At 44.1% G+C, this 18248-nt stretch overlaps 1 protein-coding gene across 2 annotated transcripts; it reads right to left on the bottom strand.

Annotated features, from left to right (window-relative positions):
- Positions 1-10345: 10345 nt before the first annotated feature.
- Positions 10346-11623, bottom strand: LOC308516444 (polyribonucleotide 5'-hydroxyl-kinase Clp1-like; the record flags this gene model as incomplete). 2 transcript variants are annotated; one of them, XM_081087401.1, is made up of 2 exons in its annotated part: positions 10346-11017; positions 11210-11623. In XM_081087401.1, 2 exons carry the CDS (start codon positions 11621-11623, stop codon positions 10346-10348), a joined length of 1086 nt encoding a protein of 361 aa, XP_080943527.1. The 2 variants fall into 2 exon arrangements, with proteins under 2 accessions (XP_080943527.1, XP_080943526.1); XM_081087400.1 differs by having other exon boundaries at positions 10346-11623.
- Positions 11624-18248: the final 6625 nt, after the last annotated feature.

Genomic DNA, 18248 nt, shown 5'->3' with positions numbered 1-18248 from the left:
GCCGCCGGCGCGGTGCATTGTGGGAAGCCCCGCACACGGGAAGCGCCGCGCGGCGCCTGCTCGCCCTGGTCCCGGGACCCAGCCGGGAAGACCCAGCGTGGCTTCGATTCCGGTGCCCGCGTGTCACCCGCCCGGCGTGGCCGGGGAGGCTGGTCCCCGCTCCGGGTCCCCCGGGCTGCGTCTGGGAGGACGGCCGTTGGGAACAGATCGGAACTGGGGGGATCTCTTTGAGTGGATGCCCGCCTTCAGCCTTCCTCGTGCCTCGCGTGCTGAGAAGCGGAGGGCGCGGGGGTCGGGTGTTTCGGGCGCGGGGAAGAAAAAGGGAAAGGGGCGTAGATGAAAGGTTATCTGCCAGGATGTCTTAGCTTTCTCCTTTCTCCTCTTCCCTAGCCCCTTCCTCTCCACCTTCCTGCGTTATCCTCCCACCACCCCAAATGCCCCCTTTTCCGGAAGCGGCAGCTCTGCGCCCTTGGAGGGAGCCAACCCCGTTGGTGTCTGCAAACAGATGCAGGGTGTGAGCGTACAGATGTAGAGATACGGCCCCGGACCTCTTTGCGCAAGGTCTGGCATGGTATTTTCCGCTCACTTTACCTGGGGCCCAAAACTTCTCCGTCTATCTCGCAGGCGCTCGGTAATGCCGGAGTTGCGCAAGTGTGTCTCAATCCTGGGAGGCCCTGCAGGTGACCTCAGCCAAAGGGTGAGCTCCGGAGCGGCGCCTTCATCCAGCATTTGTTAGGCACCCTGAGGTGCCCGTGCCTACTGGGTGGTTTACAATCACTCATCGTGATGTCCCCACCCTAGCACAAGGTCATCCAGGTGACAAAAAAGATGCGCGGTGAATGTCGAGTGATTACCTGAGTATCGGCCACTTAACCATGGGAAGAAACTCCTTACTGTTTCTTCATAATCGAGTGAAGATTGATTTAGTATCTGCAATACTTAACCTCTGAGGGGAGAGGGAGAGGATAGGCATTAAAATATCTGTAGAACCATTTCTGGAGTTCTTCCCTTGTCCACACCCACCTTCCCACCCCTTGGCAACTGAATGTTCATTTGAATGGTGCTTTCTGGCAAAATTCCAAACTCCGGCGTTGTGCACTTGTGATGGCACTGAATCAGATTAGTGTCTGCAAGGTTAATGTACCCCCAGGCGCTAACCTTAGTAAATGGTGAGGCCTATTTAGAAATAGCTGAGGCCCAGGGGTTCAACTTAATTTAGACACAGGTAACTAAGAAGAACAAGGATGAGCCACAGTTCCACAGTCAACTCTCCAGTGTGCTTTCTCCATTGAAATACATATATTCCAGTGAAATGACAGTGCATATTCTGAATGCTAATTGCAACAAAACAGTGATTCAAGCTAGAGCAAGAGAGTTATCTGGAGGACAGCCTTCTGGCAACTTCCAGCATCTGCAGTGGCATCAGATTCAGAGGTTAAAATGAAAAGCACCTCTGGCAGCAAAGAAGCAGGCTCTGAATATTAGGTAACAGGAAAACTAATAACTGAAAAGGATTGAAGGCCTGGAGATTATACCCAGTGGGCTAAGGTTGGTTGGTTTGCCATTAGGAATAGATCTAGTTCTCTGCTCAACACCATAACTAAGAAACAATAAACAACTGTCTCACATGCTGAATAAAGAACACTATATATTTTTTTTAAATATATTTTATTGATTTTTTTTTTACGGAGAAGGGGGAGAGAGAGAGTTAGAAACATCAATCAGCTGCCTCATGCACACCCCCACCTGGGGATGTGCCCGCAACCAAGGCACATGCCCTTGACCAAAATCGAACCAGGCACCCTTCAGTCTGCAGGCCAATGCTCTATCCACTGAGTCAAAACAGTCAGGGCAAGAACACTATATTTAAAAAACTATAGTGCCCAGGGTCCTGGGTTCAGTTCTGGTCAAGAACATGTACCTGGTTGCAGGCTTCATCCATCCCCAGGCTCCATCCCTGGCCCTCAGGGGAGGGGTGATGTGTTGGGAGACAGCCAATTCGTGGATGTTTCTCTCTGTCCCTCCCCATCCCTTCCACTCACTAAAAATGAATGGAAAAATATCCTTGGGTGAGGATTAATAACAACAACAACAAAACTTGTTTATGGGTCAGATTCAGCCACCAGTCTATCTTACCTGATGTGGCCTAACCCAGACAGGGCTGGAACCGCTGCTTTGATTGGTGGGATGTGTAGGGAGCGGCTCTAGGGACAAGCCTCAGCTGACCTGTGGCAGGGCCACAAACAAGTCCCAGCCTGGAGGGCAGAGCTCTCCTAGCATAATTAAGCCAGACCTTATAGCCCTCCCTAATTCCTTCCTAAGTAGCTAATGGGCTGTGGGAGGTGCAGCAAGTGTTGCCAAAACAAGGACATTTGTATACATGTTAATCTACCCTTGTTTTAATCAGACTATAAAATAAAGCATCAGCTTGCAGGCTGGGTCTTCTGTGTCCTCATCCAGGCACAGGAGATCCACCAAGCCCCAGCTGTATTCTCTTACCTGTCTTTTCTTCAGTCCTTCACCACCCCTCCTCAGGTTCACCCTTGGCCGAGCTGGTGGGTCTCCCAGAGCCTCTTCTCCTCTGGCTCTGGAATGGGTTCTCTTTGGTTTTGGCCCTCTGGCGTCTTTATAAGAGGAATGTACGTCCATCTCTTGTCCCCAAAGATTTCACCAGGTCTTCAGAACTCTCTGTACTAACTATCTTTCAAGCATCCTGGACCTCTCAAGCTCAGGAATTTGTGGAAGTGTTGGCTTCTGTACTGTACCCATGTGTTGCCTGCAGCATGAGCCATTTGTGAAGTCTGGTTCTACCTTAAGGAGAAACTTGGTTTCCTTTTGCAAAGCTCTAAATTCATAGCCTGTCAGAGATTGGCCCACAGGAGCCTGCCTCCACATCTTGTCATTTCTACTGGACCCAGGAGAAAAATGGCTTTTCCTGTTCCAATGGGCCATCTTTCCCTGGGACACCTGCCCCTGAGTTCCTGCTTCAGATCTGAAGGGCACTTGCAGATCATTGATATATTCTCAAATTCATGACCAAGCTATGGAAACAATTTAAGTGTCCATCAACAGATGAATAGATTAAGAAAATGTGTATACATACAATGGAATATTATTCAACCTTTAAAAGGAAGGAAATCTGCCCTAGCCAGTTATGCTCAGTGGATAGAGCATCGGCCTGCAGACCAAAGGGTCCGGGTTCAATCCTGATCAAGGGCACGTACTTTGCAGGCTCCTTCCTAGCCCAGACCCTGGTCGGAGCGTATGCAGGAGGCAACCAATCAATTTGTTTCTTTCACATCAATGTTTCTCTCTGTCTTTCCCCTCTCTCTTCCACTCTCTCGAAAAAAAGATCAATGGAAAAATATCCTAGGGTGAGGATTAACAAAAAATAAATGAATAAACAAATAAATAAAAGGAAGGAAGGAAATCCTTCTATTTTTGACAATATTAATGAGCCTGGAGGACATAGAAAGAAAAATACTTCATGATTCCACATATAGGAGGTTACCTAAAATAGCCAAACTCATAGAAGCAGAGAATACGATGGTGGTTGCCAGGTGCTGGGGGGGCGGGGGAGGGGGGGGCGGGGCAAGGAAATGGGAAGTTGTTATTCAATGAGTATAAAGTTTCAGTTATGCAAGATGAATAAGTTCTAGAGCTGTGCTGTACAACATGTGCCTACAGTTAACAATATGGTATTGTGTACTTCAAAATTTTTCTTAACAAATCTCATGTTAAGCGTTCTTTCAGAGAGAGAGAGAGAGAGAGAGAGAGAGAGAGAGAGAGAGAAGAAGAAGAAGAAGAAGAAGAAGAAGGAGGAGGAGGAGGAGGAGGAGGAGGAGGAGGAGGAGGGAGAAGGGAAGAAGGAAGAAGAGGAAGGGATGGAGAGAGGGAAGGAGGGAGACAGGGAGAGACAGAGCTCGGGAGGTACTGGATATATCTATTGCCTTGAATGTAGCGATAGTGTAGTATCACTGGGGCTTGCATATGTCCAAACTCATCAAATGGTACACATTAAATATGTGCAGCTATTTGTATATGTTATACTTCAATAAAACTGTTTTAAAAAAATACACAAAACTAAAGAATGAGCCTCGGCCAGGTGACTCAGTTGGTTAGTGACATTCAGATACACCAGCAAGCAACAATGAATGTATAAATAAGTGGAACAACAAATTGATGTTTCTCTCTCCCTCCCTCTCTCTCTAAAAGTCAATCAATAAATAAAATTTTTAAACTAATGGAAGGCCTACTCTCTCCTACTTAGTATGTAGAATTTATGTAATGAATTCCTGAGTTTACAAAGATAAGTAGCCTTCCATCTCTCAGGAGCATCTAAGGGAGGTACTCGATTGCACTGAAGTTCATCTTCTTGGTTTGGAGGGATACAGGAAAGACGTGAGGGAAAAGTCAAGATGGCCAAGAACGTGAGAATAAATGAAAACAAGGTCTTGGACCAGGATGATACCAGTGGGAAAGGAAAATAAAATAAAACGAAGCAATAATTATGAGGATACAATTCTATTAGTACCTCGAGGTTAGCTTGGTGGTTAAGTCTACAGATTGCAATTAAAGCCTCCTCAGTTTAGCCCAGCCAGTGTGTCTTGGTGGTTGAGCATTGACCTATGAACCAGGAGGTCACGGTTCAATTCCCGGTCAGGGTACATACCCAGGTCGTTGGCAAGAGATCCAGTAGGGAGCATGCAGGAGGCAAATGATCAATGATTCTCTCATTATTGATGTTTCTATCTCTCTCTCTCTCTTAAATAAATAAAAATACATACATTTATACCCTCCTCGGCTTAAATCCTGCTTCTGCCACTTACTAGCTTAACTTCCCTGTGCTGCCGAGTGCCCAGCCTAGAAAATGGGGCTAAATAATAGCAACTTCCTCATTAGGGTAGTTCAGAATGTTAAATCTGAATACATGTAAAATATTTAGAACAGTATCTGACACATAGTTAAATGTTCTATGTGTTTTAGATAATAGCAGTAGTATAGTTATTGTTATTCTTACTATTAAGAAGAACTTAAGGATGGTGCTGAACCACATTTCCTAAAAATAAAACCCAATGGGGGGAAAATATTAGTTCCTGAAAGTGGATTGAAGCAGGAGAAAAGACAGAAACTATGCAAATATAAAAAACTATATAAGTGGAAAAACATATTACAGTGTGCTTGGCATGGGGAATAAGAAGGGCATATGATAAGTAGATGGAGCTAGGAAAGACCTAAGCAGTTAAGCTGCATTAAAAAATATATCACATTAGTCAGAGAATTTATTTCTGAGCACAGTCTTTGCCTGAATAAGTTTATGTGTAAAGCTGATGAAGTTGGGCTATTGTAAAGATGCTTCTACTCAACAAATAACAGTGAATCAAGTTCCCACCTATCCTTTCCCAAACTTGAGCAGAATGAAGACAAGTTAACTACTAATATATTAAATCTGTGAGTTTTCATAAAATAGAATGGCAGTTGGAAACTTTTTATTACTCTAGAGCTTTTAAAGATTTTATACATTTGCTTATTGCCAGATAACGTGATACAATGTAGCGATGAATGTTTTCTTTCTTGTTTGTACTATCTTTTTAAAATTTAAATTTAAAAGCATGTTAGAATTCTGGGCTTACCAGGGAATATTAAAACTACCCTGTTGCTTTTAAACAATTATGAAGACCAACACAAAGGAGTCAGTTTCCTACCTTCCAATGTTCAGAGTAAACATTTACTAAAGCCCACGTGCAAAACAACAGAAGAGGTAAAAGGTACTGGCTTGCACTGGGTTCATCAGCTCTGAGATCACTATGGTTTAGAAGGATTCAGGGGGAATACAGGAGTGAAAGGTCAAGATGTGCAAGAACACAAGAATGATGTGCTGGCCCTCACTGGTTTGGCTCAGTGGATAGAGCATCATCAACCTGCAGACTGAAGGGTCCTGGGTTCAATTCTGGTCAAGGGCACATGCCTGGGTTACAGGCTCGATCCCCGTGGGGGGCGTGCAGGAAGCAGCTGATCAATGATTCTCTCTCATCATTGATGTTTCTATCTCTCTCTCCCTCTCCCTTCCTCTCTGAAATCAATAAAAATATTTTTTGAAAGAAAAGAATGAAGTGCTGGGGTGGAGACTGTGTTACCTTTTCGTTTGCTAATTAATTTTTCATAAAGGCAACTGTTTTACACTTTCCTGAAGACCATGCAGATACATAAGAACACAAGGGCTGGGTGCGAAGAAGGCTAGGACATGGTGTAAGCCCATGTGAAGCTCTCAGACTAATGGAGGAGGCAGGTTAAAAAAAGCAATAATGTCAGCATAATACTCTGTAAAAACATAGAGGTATAGAGAGGGTGCTTTGGGTTCCCTCACTAATGGATCCTATAAACTAGCATATCATTCTGATACCAAAACAATACTTTCCACCTTGTTTATACATCTAAAAACGTTCCTGTCAAGATCTGTACAAATATCAAACATTATGCAGGACTTTTATGCTTAGAGAAGCACTTATCTCCTGATAATTAAAAAACGTGTAAGCTTTGCAGCTAGTCCTTTCACACACACACACACACACACACACACACACACACACACACACCTTGAAATGATTGTAAAATAATCCTCATGCCCCATGAAAAAATGTGAACAAGTAAGGCTGAAGAGCAAATGCAAACTGAAAAGTAGGTAGAAGTGATCTATAGCAGTGATATCGAATGAAATGAAGAGTAGATGGTTGTCTGATGGGAAAAGGCTGTTTTACCTTTTCTTTCGCTAACTGACGTTTCATAAAGACAATTATTTTATACTTTTCCGAAAACAACTGTACGGCTACATAAGCTTTATTCTTCCCTCATGAAAAGGGTGGGGGTGGGGGGAGGAATCTGTTTTATAATTGTGAATACGTCTTCCATGCTGATTATAAAAATGGAGAACCAATACACATCATCTACTCCACCCAAGAAAAAAAGGGGAGGGGGGACTTAGAAATCAGCTGTTTTGGGGTTTGGTTTGGTTTGGTTTGCAAAAAAAAAAAAAAAATGAATTTCAATGTCACAGCTGAAGTCATCACCCACTTAGCCTGAGGCTCCGTGGCATCTGAGTCTGCATGAGCACTCCGCAGACCTCTGGCATGAACAGATACGACATCCAAGTAACTGATTCCATAGGGAGAGCCCGAGTCAGCACGCAGCAGTTAATATTTGGGGCATTTGCTTGAAAAGCCTGGGAAGTATAGGGCATATTGGGAAAGTGTCCATATCTTTTGTTTTATAATGGTTTGGTGCTGACGACATTAAACATCAGTTATTTGGAGACTCCATGTATACCAAATGCCCCATTCCCCAAGGTGCCAGATAGTAGAGCTAACAGAGAAAAGAAAAATAAAAGTCTTAGAGTACAATTTAGTTACTGTAAAAACCTTTATCATATATCCCTATGGCACACATTCTAAGAAAAATTATTACCATCAGCCTTAAAAATCACATAGGCTATATTCTAGAATCTCAGCAAAGAGGAATAATGGCATCAAATTCTGAATGTATAGTAAAATAACATTAAATGTGCTGAACCCGTGTGTGAAGCATGGATTTTAAGATCAAGTCAAACATTTGCTATTTACTTTATAGCTACTTCTCCCCGTGGTGCTGTGGCTTTCCTGACAGGCCAGTCCTCTGATACGCAGGCTTGTTTACCAAGGGACCAAAAGTCTCTTAGGCCTCAGACACACATTCTGACCTCATTTCTGACCTTCCTGGGCAAGAAGGAGAGAATAATGGCACATTGAGCAAAGACATTAGAATTTGAGACCATCTCTCAAATAATTTTTTTGAAAGTAATGTTCCCAGGGTGAGGATCAGCCCTCACTTCTTTCAATCACTTAACAACATTTTTGAGTGCCTAGTATGTTTCAGACAACATGCTGAGTGTCAGCAATATTCATTTCCTTGAGAAATCCATACAGGTGTCCTTTTGTTCCTCAACCAGATCATTATTAAATTTATGGTGCTGTTCCAAACAGTAGACATAGTATGGAAAATAAAATACTCTTCCTCCCCAAGAGGAGCGCAGTCTTCAGCTGACGTGAAACATGGTGAAGAAACTGCTTCACTTCAGGGGGACACGCTCCCAGACGGGGCTAAACATAGGGTCAGCCCCGCGGCCAGGACTGCTTTCTCAAGGCGACATGTTAGCTGAGACCTGAAAGGGAGTGAGTGGGGGTTCTGGTGGAGCTCGAGGCAGAGGAAGGAGGTGGCAGTACAGAGTCCTAGAGCCAAAGAGAGCTTAGAGCTTGTGCATTCAGGGACCTGCCAGTCACTCAGAATGAATGAATGCAGGAAGTGGTAAAAGAAAATGAGACTGCGGCGGAAAGCACCCGGCAAGCTTCAGAGTGCCTCCTGGGCTAAGCTGAGGCATCTGACCTTTACCCTGAGAGCAGGTTTCCCCAAAGTGTGGCTGGGTGATAAACAAGAGGATTTTAGGTGGCACACAGTCCGATGGTTTTTATTTGGGTAGTGAATGGATTTACTATGCACTAGAAAAATATATAATTCATGCGTCTAACGTATTACTTCTCTTACATTATTGCTTAAGATGAGGCTGAGTGACAAAAGTATTTCAATTTACAAACAAAAATTGAATATATTATATTATAGCTGGTACATGAACAGCCATAAATGACTGATGTTTGGGAAAAACTGCCTGAGACTAACAGATTGCCACTGAAGGACTTTTGCAGGGAAGTAACATGACAAGACTTCTGAGTTAGTAAGAACACTCTGGCTGTGGAGGATGCATTAGGGCAGTGTTTGTCAAACTTCTGGTTAAGTCCCATTAGTGGATGCTCAAATCAAATTTAAAGTTTACTTAAATGGCAGAGGTGTTGTTGTTTTTTTAATGAAACATAATAGGATATAATAAATAATATTCGGCAACTTCACACATAATCAGACAGCACCACACATAATAATAATTTTTTAAAATATATTTTTTTATTGATTTCAGAGAGGAGGGAGAAGGAGAGAGAGAGAAACATCAATGATGAGAGAGAATCATTAATAGGCTGCCTCCTGCATGGCCCCCACTAGGGACTGAGCTCGAAACCGGGAATTGAACCTTGACCTCCTAGTTCATAGGTTGACTCTCAACCACTGAGCCATGCCAGCTGGGAAATATTTTTAATTATATATGTATTCATTCATGAGGGTGAGTCTTTTTTTAAAAAAATATATTTTTATTGTTTTTTTTTTTACAGAGAGGAAGAGAGAGGTATAGAGAGTTAGAAACATCGATGAGAGAGAAACACCGATCAGCTGCCTCCTGCACACCCCTTACTGGGGATGTGCTCGCAACCAAGGTACAGGCCCTTGACCGGAATCGAACCTGGGACCCTTGAGTTCGCAGGCCGACGCTCTATCCACTGAGCCAAACCAGTTAGGGCAAGGGCATGAAGGTGAGTCCTTACTGGATCACAGTGTTAAATGTTTTTCTTCCTGTAGGTCAAGGTTAAAAAAAAGTTTAGAAGTCACTGGAGGCTGTTGCAGGACTTTGTTCCTTCATTCAACTACTATTTGTTGAGTACATATTATGTGAAAGTTGTTGTTCTAGATCCTGAGGATAGATGTTGGTGAAGTGAAGAAACAATGAATAAGTAATCAAATAAATAATAACACTATTTAAGAGAGGGTAAGTTTTTATTTTATTTTAAATTTTTTATTGATTATTACATATGTGTCCTTATCCCCACATTACTCCCCACCCCCCCCACCCCCACTCATGCCCTCACCCCCCTCTTGTCTGTATCCATTGGTTAGGCCTATATCAGTGATGGCGAACCTTTTGAGCTTGGCGTGTAAGCATTTTGAAAAATCCTAACTTAATTCTGGTACCGTGTCACATATAGAAATTTTTTGATATTTGCAACTATAGTAAAACAAAGATTTATATATTTTTTTTTCCAAGTTTGAATTTTATTGTAAAGAGTCCTTCTAATACACTCTTACATCCTGGAAAAATAAGGTAACAAATACTATATATAGCATATAAAGCAGTGATTTTAAAAAATGAGTCCACACAGTAACTGGTTAAAGAAACGGGATTCTCCAGGGCCTTAGAGAATTTCAAGTGGCACCTTAGGTGATCTAAGAAACCAATCATAGTCTCATGGTTTTCCTTTTGACTCAAGATTAGTAGTTAAGTCACCACCACCTGTTTTAAGAGGTAGAATATACGCTTTTTACTAGTCCACCATTTACTGGTCAGCCTGGCCTCAAAAGACTCTCCCTCTTCAGCCCCTCTGTCTCTGTGATGGCCACAGATCTCCATGCCCCAGGCAGCAAGACTCCCTGAGCTCTACTTAAGATCCATGAACCGGATATCCATGATGAGAAGGAAGCTCTTGGGCAGTGGACAGGGGGCTGGAGAGAGAACAGTAAACACTTGATGCTCCAGGTCCACACTGGTCACCACGATGAAACCGGCCACACTGGTCTCAGAAAGGTTCTCCTCCGTGCCCTCAGCAGTGCTGACACTCAGGAGGTGGTGCGCCATATCTCGGCCAGGGGTGACAGGTACTAGCTTCAGCTGATTGTCCTCCTGAGACATGCCCAGAGGCAAACAGGAGTCTGGAACGGCGGGTGCCCCAACTTTGTAGATTTTCACATCTGAAAATTTGACATGGAAGGCATGGGGATAAAAGCAGCCCCGGAATCCATAGAAATACTCACGGATACGCTTCTCCCTACATTCCCGCCGGAAATCCTTGGAGCGCTCCACCACACCCCCTGATTTAGGGAGCAGCACAGTACGCACAAAGTGGGGCAAGTCCCGCTTCAGTTCATTGTAAAGTCGTTCTTGATCCAGAACCACAACCACATCGACCTCAAAGGCTGAAGCTGCATGCACCAGGGCCTGGTAGCCGGAGCCCTTGACCCAGCCACAGGTGTCAATGACACAGCCACTCACAGAAGCCCTTCGGTTCACTTCACACCTTTGGTTGAACACATCTGCTAGACGAGATGTAATCTTCTTATAAAGCTTGATGTTGGTGCCAGGAGTGGTGGAGCCAAAATGATACACCAGAGGGGCCTGGATGGAGAATCCTTGTTCAACATCTGCCGGCCGCTCAATGTAGAGAGCCCCCATGGTACCAGGGATAGACACAGAGCCCTGGCCCACATCCAGCTCCACATAAGTGGGCCGGCGGCCCGAACGCACTGCGTAGTTGAGCAACAGGCGGCACACTGTGGATTTGCCCACATCGGTGGGGCCCACTACCATCACCCGGGGGCCTCGCTCGTCTCCCTTCTCCGCCTGCCTCCGCATCTGCTCCAACGCTGTATGAGTGTTGAGGTAAAGCAACATAGGGGTGTCCTTGGAGACATAAGCCACCTCGGTACGGCCACTCAGCTGTACCGAACAGCCGTGCCAAGTGAAAACAGCTACCTTGGCACCAGCATCAAAGGTGAATTTCTTGTTACGGGTCAGCTCGGTGCCAAAGACTTCTGCCATGCCAGACAGCAGCTCCAACTGAACCGACTGAGACGCTTCCACCTCAAAGCGAAGTTCTGTTTCTCGCTCTAGTTCAAATTTAGTTGTTGCCTTCTTGTCATCATTGGTCTCCTCGCCCATCTTTTCTGTGTAGTTGCTGTGCCTGGTTCCTGGAGCCTCTGCCTTGGGGCCTCTGCTGTCGGTGATGGTTGCTCAGCAGCCCTCCCTCCCCAACCCTCAATAGATTTAATTTTTTAAAAAGTTTGTAGTTTATAAAATTGTTGGGGTCCAACCCCAGCAGGTCCAGGGGTTCCCAAAGGTGTGGACGGAGTCGGCGAAGAAGGAATGACACAGAGACAGCATTCAGTTGATCAGCAGCCTAGCCAGGTTCTCTAGCCAGGATCTCCAGCCAAGTTCTGTCTTGATTGTCTTGTTACATCTGTATTTATACCAGTTGATTTTAATCCTATCCATTCTATTCCAAAGGTTAGGGTGTTTCTTATCTCCATTCCAAGGTTACTCTATTGTTCTATTAAGCTACAAGGAAGTAACTGAAGGAGATTATCCTAAGTAAAGATTATGTAGCTTAAGAGTGATTGTTCGTAGTTAAAGTGATTAATTACCCGCCTGGCACTTAGTTAAGGGGTTTTATTCCCTCTCTAACTCCAGGGAAAAATCCTCACCTGGGGAAACAATCTTTCTCAGGGAGGTGATCCTGTTTAAAACACATAGCGTTAAGAGGGGAAGCAAACATATGCCACACACGCCAGGTCCCCCAAAACACAAGCCATGCAGATGTCGCCTCCCCGCAGCGACTGTGCCAAGCAGCAAGGGTGGACAGGCTTCCGGAAAATTCCCCCATCTTCACTTTCTAAATGACAGCGCGTGCAAATCAGCGGCCACTCCCCAGACTGGGCCATTCAAGACTCAGAAGAAGACCCACTTGTGATCCTGCCAACAGGTCAGTCCGAGGCCCAACCCCACATCGGCACCCAAACAAGGACCCCTAGGTAAGCCCCCCATTCCCCTAGGTAAGCCCCACTCTTGGGACGGATAGGACTCCACTGTAGGAAGAGGGTGGTTAGTCTTCGCCGACTCTGTCCACACCTTTGGGAACCCCTGGAACAGGATTCCCCTAGGTAAGCCCCTGCCATTGAGAACCCCAACACTCGGGACGGATAGGACTCCACCAGAGTGCTGCAGACCCCCCTATAGAGAATAAGTAGGGTAAGAAGGTGAATAGTACAGAACTTAGATTGAGAAGATGTGCCATAGTGAGTCTAAAGAAAAAAAGAATCTGTATTGATCTTTTAACAGATGTGGGGAGCCGATATAGGGTTAAGCCTCAGACTGACCTGCTGGCAAAGTCATAAACAAGTCTTCTTCCGAGTCCCAAACAACCCAATCCGAGAGGCGGCCGCCAATCCACACGCGCTGTCATTCCAGATTTCTATTTTTTATATTTATTTTATATATTTAAATGCCATTTAACAAAGAAAAATCAACCAAAAAAAAATGAGTTCACGTGTCACCTCTGACACGCATGTCATAGGTTCGCCATCACTGGCCTATATGCTTGCATGTAAGTCCTTTGGTTGATCTCTCCCTCTTACTCCCACCCTCCCCTACCTTCCCTCTAAGGCAGTGGTTTTCAACCTTCTGGCCCTTTACATACAGTTCCTCATGTTGTGACCCAACCATAAAATTATTTTCGTTGCTACTTTGTAACTGTAATGTTGCTACTGTTATGAATCGTAATGTAAATATCTGATATGCAGGATGGTCTTAGGCAACCCCTGTAAAAGGGTCATTCAACCGCCAAAGGGGTTGCGACCCACAGGTTGAGAACCACCGCTCTAAGGTTTGATGGTCTGATCGATGCTTCTCTGTCTCTGGATCTGTTTTTGTTCATCAGTTTATGTTGTTCATTATATTCCATAAATGAGTGAGATCATGTGATATTTATCTTTCTCTGATTGGCTTATTTCACTTAGCATAATGTTCTCCAGTTCCATCCATGCTGTTGCAAATGGTAAGAACTCCTTTTTTACTGCAGCGTAGTATTCCATCGTGTAGATTTAACACAGTTTTTTAATCCACTTATCTACTGATGGGCACTTAGGCTGTTTCCAAATCTTAGCTATGGTGAATTGTGCTGCTATGAACATAGGGGTGCATATATCCTTTCTAACTGGTGTTTCTAGTTTCTCGGGATATATTCCTAGAAGTGGGATCACTGGGTCAAATGGGAGTTCCATTTTTAGTTTTTTGAGGAAACTCCATACTGTCTTCCACAGTGGCTGCACCAGTCTGCATTCCCACCAGCAGTGCACGAGTGTTCTTTTTTCTCCACATCCTCTCCAGCACTTGTTGTTTGTTGATTTGTTGATGATAGCCAGTCTGACAGGTGTGAGATGGTACGTCATTGTTGTTTTGATTTGCATCTCTCGGATGATTAGTGACTTTGAACATGTTTTCATATGTCTTTTGGCCTTTCTTCTGTCTTCTTTCGAAAAGTATCTATTTAGGTCCGTTGCCCATTTTTTGATTGGGTTGTTTATCTTCCTTTTGTTTAGTTGTATGAATTCCCTGTAAATGTTGGAGATTAAACCCTTATTGGTGATAACATTTGCAAATATGTTCTCCCATGTAGTGGGCTTTCTTGTTGTTTTGTTGATGGTTTCCTTTGCTGTGCAAAAGCTTTTTATTTTGATGTAGTCCCATTTGTTTATTTTCCCTTTAGTTTTCATTGCCCTATTTTATTTTTTTAAATATATTTTTATTGATTTCAGAGAGGAAGGGAGAGGGAGAGAGAGACAGAAACATTAATGATGAGAGAGAATCATTGATTGGCTGGAGATGGCAAGTTTTTAAAAGCAATAAAACCAAGGGAGAAATGTAAGCTCCACACAGGCTATCTTTTTACTGCTGTGTCCCAAGCACTGAGAAGAGATATAGTGCCTAGAACACAGTAGCTGTTCAATAAGTACTAGTTGAATGAATGAATGAGGGTTCTCATTGACTTGACTTAGGTAATGACAAAAGAAATTAAGAGAAGTAGATGGGTTCCAGACATATTTAAGACATAAAAATAAACAGGGGCTGAGTGAGAAAAGAAAAGATTTGGAGGCTGAGAGATAAAAAGAAGAGGAATAATTTTTCCATAGCCTATTTTAAATATAGCAACCAGAGTGATCATATGATTTCTCCACTCCGCAGCCTTTCTTGGGTTCCCTGTTGAGCTCAGAGTAAAAGCCAAAATCCTTACAATGGCCAATAAGGCTATACATGATCTGGGCTTGAGTACCTCCCTGACCTCGTCTCTAGTAATCTCCCCCGGGCTCTCTGTTCCAGATACACTGGCCAGCTTGCTGTTCCTCACACTCCCAATTACGTTTCTGATCAAGGCATTTGAACCAGCTGTCCCCACTTCCTGAAATGCTCTTTCCCCAAATATTCATATAGCAGAGTCCTTGCTTCCTTCAAGTGCCTTCTTCTCCACGGAGCCTATGCTGACATCGTCTAATATTGCAGTTCACCTCCCATGGCATTCATTTGTCTGCCTGTTCAATTTTTCCCAATGCCATTTCATGTTATCGATATAGATGATATAGATATAGAAATATATACAGAAAGAGAGATATAGATAGATCTCATGCGATATAATTCATTTATTATCTTCATTGTCTGTCTATTCACAAGAATATAAACTCTCCCCAAGCCTAGAGCACTCTTGGTACACTTTAGGTGCTCCATAAATATCTGTTGAATAAAGAAATGACAGGTGATTGTTAGGTTTCTGCTCTGAGCAACTGAGTGGCTGGTGGCTCCCGGAGGCAGAAAACGCAGGAGGAGGCAGAATAGGGTAGGAAAGAACAAGTTCAGTTTGGGACATGCTGAGTCTGTGTCTGTACGACCAACGTTCAGGTGAGAACGACTGTTAGGTAGTTGAATATATGGGCCTGGCACTCAAAAGAGCTGGAGATATACTAAATCTGCCTGTCACTGGATTATAGATGGCATTTGAAGGGGTGACACTTTCAAGAAAATGTCTGTAGAAAGACAAGAAGAATCTAAAGATACAGTGGAAGGTGAGAGACAGCAACATCAGAAGAACCCGAGAGGGAGAGAGAGAGAGAGAGAGAGAGAGAGAGAGAGAGAGAGAGAGAGAGAGGAGACAGAGAATTAGGGAAAACCAGGAGCTGTGGAAGTCCATGGAAAAGTCGTTTTAAGAAGGAAGATCTTAAAAAAAGGCGGGGGAGGGAGAAGAAGATCTATTAGTTATCTATGCTGTGTAACAATTACCCCAAATCTTAGTGTCTTAAAGCAAAGAACACTTGTCTCCTCACTCTCTGCGGGGGGTCTGGAATCCAGCACTGCTCAGCTGGGCCCTCCATGTCTAAGTATCTTGCAAGGCTGCAGTCAAGGTGTCAGCCAAGGCTGCCATCTCATCTGAAGGGTTGACTAGGGAGTGATCCTCTTCCAAACTGTTGGCAAACTGTTCTAATTGTTGGCACGATTCAATCTCAGAGCACTGTCAGGAAGCGGGCCTCAGGTCCTTCTCCTATGAATCTCTCCACAGGGCACCTCACAGCAGGGGAGCTCACTTCACAGAGCAAACAGGCAGGAAGAATCAGAGAAAGAGTGCAAGCAAGCTTGTTATGACTTTATCTTGGAAGTACCATGTCTTCTCATCTCACTTTTGCCCTATTCTGTTCCTTAGAAGAAAGTCACCAGGCTCAGCCCACACAGAAGGGGAGGGGTTTTACAAAAGGGAGTGAATACCAGGAGGTGGAAATCACTGGGATTTTTGAAACTGCCTCCTACAGAAGATGTGTCAGCAGCATTAAATGTCATATTGCGATCCACTGTCCAGGAGATTTGGCAATGAGGGGAAGCCATTTGTTATTCTAGAGAGAGCTGGCTTCGGGGACTGAGGAAGCACAGGCCAGGCGATGATGGACTGAAGAGTGAGTTATAACAGGAGAAGTAGAGACAGCAATCTTAGACAGTTCTTTCAAGATGCTCAGAGATGACGAAGAGGATTGAGATAGGGTGGCTAGAGAAAGGAATAGAGTCAAAGCCAAACTAGGGTTTGTTTTTTTGAATTGGAAGAGATATAATGTGTTCAAATGTTACTGGGTAGGCATGAATAGGAAAGAAGAGATTGTGGTCAGAGATAGAGGGCAATCACTCGGATGGTTTTATAGATCCAGAAGAAACATGATGAGTCACCAAGTAGCTACCATTTATCAAACCCTTACTTGTCCAGGCTTTTTATATTAAGTGCTTTACCTGGATTAGCTCACTGAACTCAACTCTCAAAGGTGGGTCACTATTAGATAGATGGGAAACAAGCTGAGGAACTAAGAAACTTGCCTACGGTCCCAGAGTGAATAAGAGGAGTGACATTGGACGTCAGCCTCGTGGCCTGTAGATCCCCACGTGCAGTCCTGGACCAGCAGCAGCAGCAGCACCGAGGAACTCGTTAGAAATGCAGACTATCAGGTGCAAGTCCAGACCCACCGAAGCAGAAGCCCTGGGGGAGGAGCCCCGTGTTTTAACATGCCCTGCGGGCCAGGTAACGCCAAAGCACCTGAAGTTTGAGGAGCACTGCTCCGGTGATACTGCCTCTCATGGCCCAAACTCTGGCAGGTGTGGTAAACATGAGGGAGGAGGACTGACGGGAGAATCGTGTAGAAAGTTAAGGGAGAGTAACTAGGTGAGGAAACCGAGGATGCTTTCCAGAGAAGTCACCACAAGAGGAAAGAGGTTTGAAGACACTGGGGGAGGAGTGGGGGGGGGGGGGTTTGAGGGCATGTGCCGGGGGGTAGGGGAGGCCGGGGGAAGGTCAATGGAGAAAAAAAGAAGACATTATGTACTACTATTTGTAATACTTTAAACAATAAAATAATTTTTTAAAATATTTTATTGATTTTTTACAGAGAGGAAGGGAGAGGGATAGAGAGTTAGAAACATCGATCAGCTGCCTCCTGCACACTCTCCACTGGGGCTGTGCCCGCAACCAAGGTACATGCCCTTGACCGGAATCGAACCTGGGACCCTTGAGTCCGCAGGCTGACACTCTATCCACTGAGCCAAACCGGTTAGGGCTAAAATAAAATTTTTTAAAAAAGAGGAAAGAGGCCGAAGCCGGTTTGGCTCAGTGGATAGAGCGTCGGCCTGCAGACTGAAAGGTCCCGGGTTCGATTCCGGTCAGGGGCATGTACCTGGGTTGTGGGCACTTCCCCAGTGGGGGATGTGCAGGAGGCAGCTGATCGATGTTTCTCTCTCATTGATGTTTCTGACTATCTCTCTCTCTTCCTCTCTGTGAAAAATCAATAAAATATATTTAAAAAATAAATAAATAAATAAATAAAAGACTAATTTACAGAAGATTTAAAAAAAAAAAGAGGAAAGAGGTTTAGTAGAGGAAGATGATGAATTTAGTTGTGGACAAGCTGATTCTGAAATTCTTGTAGGCAAATAGGTGGAGCTGACTAATAGGTAAATAAATATATGCGTCAAATGGTTGAAGGAAAGATCATAACATTTGCAGGGCTTGGGCAGGAGTATAGATAAGCACATACCAAGGAACTAAATATTTAAAAGTTAAAAATCAAACTAACTTATTGTTAAATAAAATACACTATCTCCTTTTACCTTGACAAATACATGTTTGTAATGATAAGACATTTTAAATATGTGTAACACAATGGTTTCGTATGACTAAAAGTTGGCAAAATGGCAAAGACAACTTGGGGGT

Source organism: Myotis nattereri (assembly GCF_964212035.1).
Source record: "Myotis nattereri genome assembly, chromosome: 3".
In the NCBI taxonomy this organism is placed as follows: Eukaryota; Metazoa; Chordata; class Mammalia; order Chiroptera; family Vespertilionidae; genus Myotis; species Myotis nattereri.
The sequence above is the reverse complement of the archived record's forward strand: the minus strand, read 5'-3'. Positions and strand labels throughout refer to the sequence as shown.